Source organism: Thermobia domestica, chromosome 14, assembly GCF_964235325.1.
Source record: "Thermobia domestica chromosome 14, izTheDome1.hap1.1, whole genome shotgun sequence".
Lineage (NCBI taxonomy): Eukaryota > Metazoa > Arthropoda > Insecta > Zygentoma > Lepismatidae > Thermobia > Thermobia domestica.
Genome location: NC_137467.1, coordinates 65,934,446 through 65,945,142, shown reverse-complemented (window position 1 = coordinate 65,945,142; position 10,697 = coordinate 65,934,446). Strand labels below are relative to the sequence as shown.

Below are 10,697 nucleotides of genomic sequence, written 5' to 3'. Positions count from 1 at the left end.
TCAATGAAACTAGAAATTACACAATCAAAAGGAAAAACATCGTTAAAAAGGCAATAATACTTTTATCCGAGATGTAAAATAAAGTTATTAATTAACTGAAATGAAAGTAATATTGGGCATGATATAGAGTAAGAAAAAAGTAAATGTATTCTTAGAAACGTTCAAAGTAAATTCACAAATATTTTTTGAAGATATACTACTCTTCCTTAACGTTGTAACGAACTAATAAGTAAACAAGCAAAGGAAAAGAATGAAGAACGAAAGTATTGCTCTTGAAAAAATATAATAAATAAATGAAACTTAAATAAATGTTTACACAAAAAATAACACACTAGTACTTCGTGTAATCACCTCCAGAGTCAATAACTTCTTGAAGTCTGGAGGGGATACTAGATACAAGTCTCGAGCAATACGACGGTGTGTCACGAAATTTTGCCACAGTTCCATAACATGATTTTGAAGAAACGTTTGGTCTCTGTCTTCACGTCTCTCTTCCCATTCTTGCACCATGTAGGCCCAGAGATGTTCAATTGGGTTCAAATCTGGGGATAGAGGGGGCCACTCAAACACAAATTAACTCTGGATGTTCACTTAGCCACTCTCGTGTTTGCCGGGAAGTGTGAACAGCACTGTTGGCATGCATAAATATATATTCTTCATGTTCGGGGAAGTTTCTTTCTAAGGACGGTAACAACGTATTTTCGAGGATATTAATGTAAACACTGATATTCATTCTCTCAGGCACCGCAACCAAATCTCCAGGACCAGCAGCCGTCATGTATCCCCAAAAGTGTGCTGATATTCGTCCTGAACAAGAAGTTCTGATAATATTTTGTTCAGCATACCTGGTTCCGCGCGGTCTATACAATATAACTCTGCCTTGTTGGTTAGACTTGAAAACCTTCTCGTCGGTCCAGATGACTAAGTCCCAATATGACTGAGGTTGGGTTATGTTATTCTGTGCCCATTCCATTCGTCTGGCCTTGTGAGTTTCAGTCAGGAGAGTCTTCCTAGCGTGTCTTGAACAGTGTAGACCAGCCCTCAATAATCTTCTTCTTATTGTTTCGTGAAAACAATTATATTCTCTGGCTTTGTCCAAGAGGATTGACGTGTGGCGTAGAGGTCTGTTCATTACTTCTGTAACTAAAGCTTGATCTTGAGCTGCAGTTGTCACTTTTGGACTTCCACTTCTTGACCGAGACCTGAACCATTCACCACCTTCTTCATGTCGCTGAACCCATTTCTTGACCGTTTTCTTGTCACATCCTAGATCTCTAGCAATCTGAGGCACAGTTTGTCCCATTTTTGCTCGGTCTATGATTTCTCCTCTCAGAGCAACAGACAGTTCTCCACAACCTTTAGAGCGAGGCATTTTCAGAACCTGTTAGAAATTTGCGTTCTAGCGTGTATGACAAATGTCGGTAAAGTGCATCTTTCTGTTTCTACTGCGCATGCACCAGTCAGTTTTCATGAAAGATCATAAATAATCCTGACAATTGTTGTAATATTTATGAACGAATACGTAATAGAACCTATATTAACAACATCATTCGTCAAAGTAGTAAACATAAAACAATTTCAACAAACTATTACATCAGGCCAAAATAAGCTTAAACTTCAGAGAATACAAAATAAATTTCATACTGTAACAAAAGATTGAACACGAAACACGCTTACTATATTTTCAACTTGTGACATTAGCCGAGTGGACTAAGGATTTCGGCTAGAGATTCTGAGGCACCATTCAAGAGTAGTTCGAATCCCACCACAATACAATTTGGTTTTACCTCTTCTTGACGTTCCTGTTTGTGATCCTGCCGTATTCTATTAATTATAATTTCGTAATACGCTAAAATATACGTAATATTTGAAATTCTTAACCTACAATTTTTACATTTTTCAAGCTCAGTTGAGAAGAAAGAGGGAAAATGAAAGTACAAACATTTACAATAATTACTTAGCATTTACTGTCATTGTAATTGTGGATATTTTATTTATGAAAATGTATAATGAACTAAAAATATATTTAGTAGGTCACATGCCTCCATTTTTCGATTCTAACTTGAAAGTTACGGTTTAGGCGGTGACATATCAAAGACCCAGGGGGTTGTAACCCTTCCCATGGAAACTTTTATATTCTATTGAAATAAAAAGTGTTCCAGTTTATAATCTTGGAAAAGCAACAATCACTGTGTGTGGAGGACGACTTATTTATACTACGATTTATCACTTCCAAATGTGTCGAAGATGTGACTGTATATTGTGCATAATCATTCAAAAAATATAACACAACGAAGGGACTTCGTAAACCCTTCACGCCACCCCAGGAGGAGGAAGTGCGTCCCGCCGTCCCTCGGTTGGGAACTACTGATTGTGAGGGAAACATTCTAACAGTGTGTTAGCGTTTCCTTCCTCGCCTTCCAATTGAACTGTCTGTGTACTGCGCATGCGCCAGTCAATTTCCATGAAAGATCATAAATAACCCTGATACTTTCTATAATATTTACGAAAGAACGTGTAATAGAATCTATATCAACAACATACATCATTCATCAAAGTAATGAAAAAGTGTTCATGAAACAAATTAATAGATATGTTATATCAAAGTAAATTAGGTTTAAATTTTAGGCAATAGAAAACGTTATTCTGTAATAAGAACTACTACTGGAAGCCTTTGCTAGAATCACTAGTTGTTACCATAGCCGAGTGGTCTAAGGCGTTCGGCCTATAATGCAATATTCGAACTAAGTTCGAGTCTCCGCCGGGTACAGCACCTTTTTCTCTCTTTTTTCACCTGTTCTGAATGTTTCTGTCTGTGTTCTTGTCGGATTCGATTAAATAGAATTTCGAATAGAGACCAATATATATGATAAATAATCATTTATTTTCGAATCTGCACTCGTACAATATACATTTTCGAGATTTTGATTTTGGAAATGAAGTGTATATAATATTGAATAGTAAAAATAGTAAAATAAAAAAATATTTGTATAAATATTGATTAATTAATTAGAGTTATACATGGCTTTCCAATCAGGATTATATAGAGAGGACTTTCTTCTAAGTGCAATCCGAAAACAAATATTTGAGTTTTAATCTGACCCAAAGTTGGTAACTTACAGGATAATTTATACATGATTGGTATTGTAATTTTTATGCTTTTATTATAATCCTCTGTAAGTTATGATTTTACCAATTCTAAATGTAGAACGAGAAACAAGTGTAATATTATATTTGCTACGAAAAGCTTTTAAGCAATGATACTTTCAGGACGTGATTTGACGGAGAATTTGAGACCCCTTTCGAGCTAAGAAATTTCCGCCTTCAGGACCATATATTCGATCGTGCTCAATGTGGACTACCAATGTTTGCCCTCCACCCGCATATTGAAATTCCCCCCGAGGATAATTTTCTGAAGTCACTACTGTTTATAAATATTTTTTCGTTACAAATCAGAGGATAATGGAGTAGTGAGTATACTTATTTTCTTTTCTTTCTTTCTTTCTTTTTTTCTTTCTTTCTTTTCTTTTTTTTTTAGCTATGGATTTAAGATTCGCAATTCATATAATGTTCCGTTCTAATCGAATTTGAAACAAAAGAAGTTTTCAATGAGTTACTCAAAGAAATATTTTCAGCCTCCGGGTGAAAATAGGAAGACACTTAAAAAAGAAACAACTTACTACCGGGTTTGAACACACAAACATGTGATTGATAGTGTATCGACCCAAACCACTCGACCATTTTGTATGCCTTTGCACATCTGTGTTTGGCCTCTTGTGAAAGCAGTTTACTGTTCCATACTCGCTTTTGTTTATTCCGATACGACTATGAGTTCTCAGTAAATATTTGCACGTTACAGCTCTTGCAATGTATAAAAGTGTTTTTAGAATAAATCACAATCGATATTATGTCCTAATAACATACGTAAAACAGGTTGAATTCGTGAAATGATTGAGGTTGGAGTGAGCGTAAATGTTTTCATAGTTAGGAGCCTGGATATGCAAATCCACTTAACGTGAGGATTTAATTTTGTGAAATTTGGTACATCATTAAGCACCGTTAACCCTAATAAAATTTCTCATGGTTTTCGAATTGCAGAAATCGTTATTATAATCTGCGCACGACCACTTCTCATTACGTGGACAACAAAGTAACATTAATCGTTAATGTTCCTATAATACGAGGAATTAAATCCATTTCGTTATTTCGTCTTATCGCTCTTCTCTTTCATGATCAAGATCAAACATGTAAAATAATTTATGACAAGGCCATTATGGCTACATAGGAAACGGAAACTATTCTCACTGAATATGATCCCTTATCGTGTCTGAATAGGTCTGACTGTCTATAAAGTACACGAAATTACGATTACCTCATTTCAGGTTCCGAACTGTATTATTTATGACAAACTTTTTCTGCAGCAGAAATAAATCGATTCTGCGCTTTCAGATTATATGCATAGGTACAAACATTTGTTACGTCTTTATAAAGGGATTAGTTTTTAATCACCAGTTCCTAAACCCAGGCACTTTGAACTGCCCCGATAAAACAAATGTTATTCACCAATACCCGTTGGACTTAGGTTCGCTAAAGATACGTTTAAACTGCCAGTGTAATAAATCAACAGTTACGTATCCTAAGGAGTTTCCATGTCCTGTAGATTCAAGGATCAATTATATATGCAAGTTTAGAGTGGAGAAAAAATGATAGGACAAATTCCGTATTAAGGCGGAAATTGTGATTGTGAAACAGAAGAAGGAAAGTTTATAAACTGCGAGGATCAGATTAGGCAGTTGTTGAATTAAGATGGAGAACTCATTTTTTTCTGCATCAGATAGTGCGAAAGGAAAGAAAGATTTTAAGATTAGGAAAACTAAGGCTAGTTTTAGACGGAAGCATTTATCGTAGCATTTCTCATAGAAAAAATCGTATCATCGATATCCTACCGTGTAAAGTAGCAAATGCTATAGCATTTCCCATGCCATGGCATATCCTATGGCATTTCTTGTCGATAGAACCTGCTCTATTTCGAAGTATTTTCCCCAGCATTTCTAGTCCGATTCCAGCGCCGTGGTGTGTTAAAAAGAAGCGAAAGATTTTGTGTCAAATATCCATGATCTTTGTTTTGTGTGGGAAATTGAATTGTAGTAAAGAAAAATGAGTTGGAGTAGGGATGCTCTTTGTCCATATACGTCTTTCTGATTTTCGTTTTTTTTTTAATATGACCGGCGAGAACTATTGTTACAATTACTATAGCTTTAGCTACCTCACGCGTAATTTCGGAGCCATAATTGCGCTCTTCTCCAGTGATTTGTTTGCTACGTCACGACAGATGTTTACTAAATGCTACCGTTTAAAAGCACCATATACTTTTGATGCCATAGAATATATGAAATTTTTGGCAGCACATCTATGAGAAATGCTACGATAAATGCTTCCGTCTAAAACTAGCCTAAGAGTTTTAAAAAATCTTTAGCGTCCGAGACGGTTTTTTAACCACAAATCTCTAAGCCATCAAACCCGGGCTTTATCCATTCAGCCACGGAGACTTTTATTTAGTAATTCATATAACTTAGTTACATGGTGGATAATGAACTTCCCTTCTTCAGGAACACTTTTGAAGACAGTAAAAGTTTGTTAGTACTGTGATAATTTAATTATATTTGACAGAACCGTCTGATAAATTAGGGCCAAATACTCAGGTATAAATTATCTTTTGCGAGACTCTAGTGTAAAATGAAATAAATCGTCGTAAACATGTTAGACTTTAGAAACGTAAATTTTTTTAATGCAATGGAAATGCGCATGAGTCTGTCTCTTGGTTGTGAACCTATAAGCTTAGAAAGTAGGGTGTTTATTTCATTGTCTGTTAGATGATTGGTTAGTGTAAGAGACTCGTAGGTTCGAATCCCGACCGTTCTTATTGTTTTTTTTTCTTTATAGCGACGCTCATACAGTGCATTTCAGAAATTCAATTTTGACCTTTATGTATATTTGCAGCTAGTTTAAGCCGGAATTATTTTCAAATAGGTAATTTCTTATTACACGCTTTCCTTTAACTTGTGATGTTTCAACTTTGATATTAAATCTTACAACCTTGCGATAACTCATTTTCCTACGTCATATCATGATGAGTTTTTACATAACGACGACAGTCGGAGGGTAATACAATATTCCATTGTTGCTGTAATATCTATATACATATATATGACAAAGAAGAAACGTAGAATGGACCGTATGATGCAAAATGGACCCCTGGAGAAATTTCAAACGAATTTGGTATACGAATAAATTACCATCTGAACAATATACTTATGGGGGAGAGTAAGACACTGATACCATTGCTCGAAGGGGAAGGCGTGACATGTAAAAATAATAGAATGCGAAAGATATTGATGTCGAATTCATAGTTTTCGGGTTCGAAGAGATGAAAAATGGCACTGCAGATCAGCACTTCTCACTTCTTTTTAGCCATGCATAAATGGAACATGTTTTTAAAATTATACTTTTCATTTCAAGTATGATTGTTTAACTCTTAAGTACTCGCGTGGAGTGTGCACAGACCCCAAAACAGGTAAATTTTGTGTTGGTAGCCAGAAAACCTGATAAAAAAATATAACAAAATGTCTCAAAACGACTACAAAAATTCTAATTGCAAAAAATACTTTTAAAAACATGTCTAGAGTTATCCTACATGTCCTAATTATAAAAAATATATTTTATTGTAAAAAATATAAATTTGGGGGTCTATTGGATCCCCGCGCGAGTACTGCTGTCACAAAAAATGGTGCGAGTACTTACTGGTTAAAAAGCTTGTCTTTCGACATATTTAATTATTTTCTACTTCTTAGTTATTTTCTATTTATCCTAAATAGTATTCTATGTTATACATTTATCATTTACATTTTATGTCTCATATATTTGAAGAGAAGCTTATGAAAGTTCGGAGCAACAGGGACGAACACAGGATGTAGGCCTTGACGATCCAGAGTCCCCCGCCACCCGAAATCACTACTTTTCTGTAAATTTTACCTAATATTATAGATGATGTTCGACATTTTAGTACAGGATGTCCTCATATTGACTTTGAACCCCTTAAAAAGTTATCGATCCCTGAAATAAATTCCTACCTTCGCCCCTGCAAAGCAGTGACGATTTTAGGGAATGATCAGGTAGACACCTCCCAGCAGCAATGAGACTTCCCCAGAAGTCATATCTCTATAGTTCCCGATGTGATATTAATATTTGTGCATTGCCACTTTTCACTCTCAGTGTATTATAACTCACCCCAAAGGAACTGTTCAGAAATCTTCACTGCTTTTCTCTCTGACCTCCATGACAATGGGGCTGACATTACTATATTTCGAATATCACTATTTATGTCAGTGACCCTCAAAACTATACTCTCGACACAAATATTGGATGTTTTCGATTTTTTTGCCTGTCACCCTCTCACTCTGATCTCCACGAAAACCAAGGCTTAACTTGGACTTAAGCAGCATCGACATGTGTCACTATTCATTCTTGCAACCCCAAAAACTATGAATTCAACACTAACATCGTTCGTATTTGACTAGTTTTACACGCCAACTCCCCCCATAGTACGAATGGTTTCAGTGTCTCGCCTCTAGAACTATGGAGGAATTTCAACAAGCTTCAGTATACCTATAAATTACCAGCTGAAAAACAACCGTGCAAATAATCTTTTTCGGAGAGGAATTCGTTAACTAATGTTTCAATATCAATGAGGAGGCTTTTTATTCACTTTCCATGCCAGAGAGTTCAACTTCATCAGCGCCATTGTGCTACGAATATATGTTTTAACGGCGTTTAGTTCAGTGAATGCTCGGTTAGGCGTTGCTCTCGTCAGAGGAAAAATGAGATACAGTTATAAAAGAGTAGGGGTCTAAACAAATACGGAACACTACTAGTAATGACAGTTAGCCTATCTAAGGTTAAAACTAGTTAAGTCATTCGAAGTTGCTGTCATACCTGTTGCTGCTGTAATAACAAATCATATATTTGAATATAATTCTGGCTTATACTAGCTACAGCCAGGGCCGTTTCTAACCTCCCGGCGCCCTAGGCAATTCAAATTGGTACGCCCTCCACTATTTCCAGAGCACTCCCTCCTTCAGTTATTACCTTGCCAGTTTTGGTTCCGGAGGGATTTTCCCTTAAATCTCTTACTCTTTCCCGTTTCTTTGTTTTTGTTCTTTGGAGAGTCTTTCCACTGTCCACCACCTATGGAACTGCCGTGTTCGGACTGGCAACCGGCAGCCTGAGGATAGTGGCATGGTTTGGCCACTCGTGTTCATTTCTTAGCTTACGACATCACGTACCACCCACCAACCCTTCAGTAAATTAATACAGTAAATTAATGAAATCGTTTGCAATTACAGTATAAACTATACATTATTGTATGACTGTTTTCAGCTTCTTAATTAACATCTTTTTCATCGCTTATCGCTTTACTATATTTTACTTTTAGACATCCTTATTCTTTGTTGAGTCACTGTCATTGTACTTGTAAAAGTAAGGTTTTCTACAAGCTTTGATCATTGTAAAACCCCTTTTTCCAGAGGGTGTTGACAGAGAATGTGCTGATGAAGCTTGGGATCGACTAGGTGTAAGGCAGTGGCATAGAATGAAAAGCATTGGTAAGTCTAAAGACGGCAAATTGGCACAACACTTTTCTTCGAAAGCACATAAAGCAGCACTTCAAGACTATTGCAATTTGTTTCAAAGACAACTCACGTTGACATTCTATTGAGTAAAACAAAACGAAAGGAGATAATTAGACAGGAAGAGGAGAATGTTTACAACACACAGGCTTTAAAAATTTTAATGGACATCGCTCGTACTTTAGAAAGACAAGGTTTGGCATTTCGTGGTGGTTGCGATGACTGCAATGGAAACCTTCAGCAACTCGTTCAGCTTATGTCTAGGCATTGCAGTGTAATGAAAAAGTGGCTTTATGATCGGAATTTGCGTCCATATCATGTGTCTTACTTGGCAAAGAAATCACAGAATGAATTCATAAAACTACTTGCAACAGAAACAAGAAAAAAATTATTGATGAAATAAAAAAGGCGGAAATTTTTTCAGTTATGGCAGATTCGACGCCTGACACTTCTAATAAAGACCGTCTTTCTGTTGTTGTTCGTTATGTTGATGAAGAGGGTAAGGCTAAGGAGCGACTTCTTGAAGTTGTTGAACTTCCTGACAAGACTGGTGAGGGAATTCCAAAAACAATTTATGATGTTCTTGTAAGGAATGAATTAGATTTGAACCATATAGCATTTCAGTCTTACGATTGTGCCAGCGCAATATCAGGAGAAAACAAAGGAGCACAGAGAAAGTTATCTGAAATTGTAGGGCGCGAAATCTCTTACTTGCCTTGTCAGGCACACAGAGCTAACACGTTTCTGAAACATAGTTGTGATGCAAGTGCTATTATTGGTGAGTTCTTTAGTGTCCTTGAAAATGTGTATGTATTTTTTACATCAAGTATAAAACGTTTTAATTTCTTAAGTAGCGAACTATCCAAATCTAAAGTAGCACTTCATTTGCGTAGCCTTTCAAAGACCCGTTGGACAGGGCCGCCGAAACAATCACAGCTCTCTGGGCATCACTTAATGAAGTCGTGAAGGTTCTAAATACAATGTCTACGTCTTGTCAGTTTGATAATAACACAAAATCTGTAGCGCTTAGTCTGAGAAAGAAGTTGTGTTTTGACTTCATTGTTTCAATAATGTTTATGAAAAATATTATGTATAAGGTTAAGATTTTAACATAGAAACTTGAAGAGAAGGAACTAAACATTCCTGAGGCATTTGTTATCATTGAAAGCGTCATAAGATCATTGGAAGATATCAGGAGTGATAGTGAAGGAATGAAGAATCTGATTCTGAGTGCCATTTCGTTCGCAGACTCTTTGGGTGTTGATGCTGAAATTGACTTCAATCGTCACCATCGTCGTCGTGTAGCGCCTAAACGTCTGGATGACAACGCGGAGTCGCAAGTTCATCATACTCTGGAGTCTTTTTATTCAAAGGAGTTTATAGCAGTGTTAGATACGCTTCTTATCTTGTCCAAGGAAAATCTGAAGAAGTGCGTAGAAATAGTCAAACCTCTTTTCTCAATTTTCAGTGCATCCATGGAGAGGAAAAATATCAATATTAGCCGTGTTGAAGGAGCAGTTTCTTTATATCCAGCAGCAGCTTCAAAGTTTGATTCTTTTGCAGAGCTATCCGAGTTGGAAATACTCAGTGATCAGTGCGTGAGTGAAGTATCATTACCAGGTGTAATGAGTACAGCTGAAACTGTGAAAAATGTGCTACCCCTGGCAAACATCATTTGTCTCATTTTGAGGTCTCAAACTGTGTACTGATAAACGAATAATGTACAAGACTCTTTATGTAACCATACGGCAAACAGATAATACTCCAGAAAGTTGGTTCTGGGGACCTTTCTATTGCAAGATAAATTAATGAGTGCCTCTCGTTATTCGGTACATCATACTTATCCATTCGGCACATTAACGCCCTTATGAGCCTTCGGAACGCCCCTGTATGTCATATACCTTTATACTCATCTTATAACTTTTTATCATTTTTCCACTAATCAAATCATTACATTTTACACGTTTAATTACCTTTGTAAATTGCCGATAAGTCTTTCTCAAGACAGTGGCA

General features: G+C 36.4%; 1 protein-coding gene across 1 annotated transcript; it reads left to right on the top strand.

Moving 5' to 3' along the window:
- Nucleotides 1–9,110: 9,110 nt before the first annotated feature.
- On the top strand, nucleotides 9,111–10,393 carry LOC145669851 (uncharacterized). Its single transcript, XM_081738198.1, has 2 exons — nucleotides 9,111–9,374; nucleotides 9,800–10,393. The coding sequence occupies exons 1-2, from the start codon at nucleotides 9,111–9,113 to the stop codon at nucleotides 10,391–10,393; spliced, it is 858 nt and encodes a 285-aa protein (XP_081594324.1).
- The last annotated feature ends 304 nt before the right edge of the window (nucleotides 10,394–10,697 follow it).

What these genes read in the sequence shown, in the direction of transcription:
- LOC145669851 (XM_081738198.1), top strand. Translation starts at nt 9,111, where the DNA reads ATGGCAGATTCGACGCCTGACACTTCTAATAAAGACCGTCTTTCTGTT. An exon ending in AGAGAAAGTTATCTGAAATT is followed by an intron (nt 9,375 to 9,799) that starts GTAGGGCGCGAA and finishes ATTTTAACATAG; the next exon opens with AAACTTGAAGAGAAGGAACT.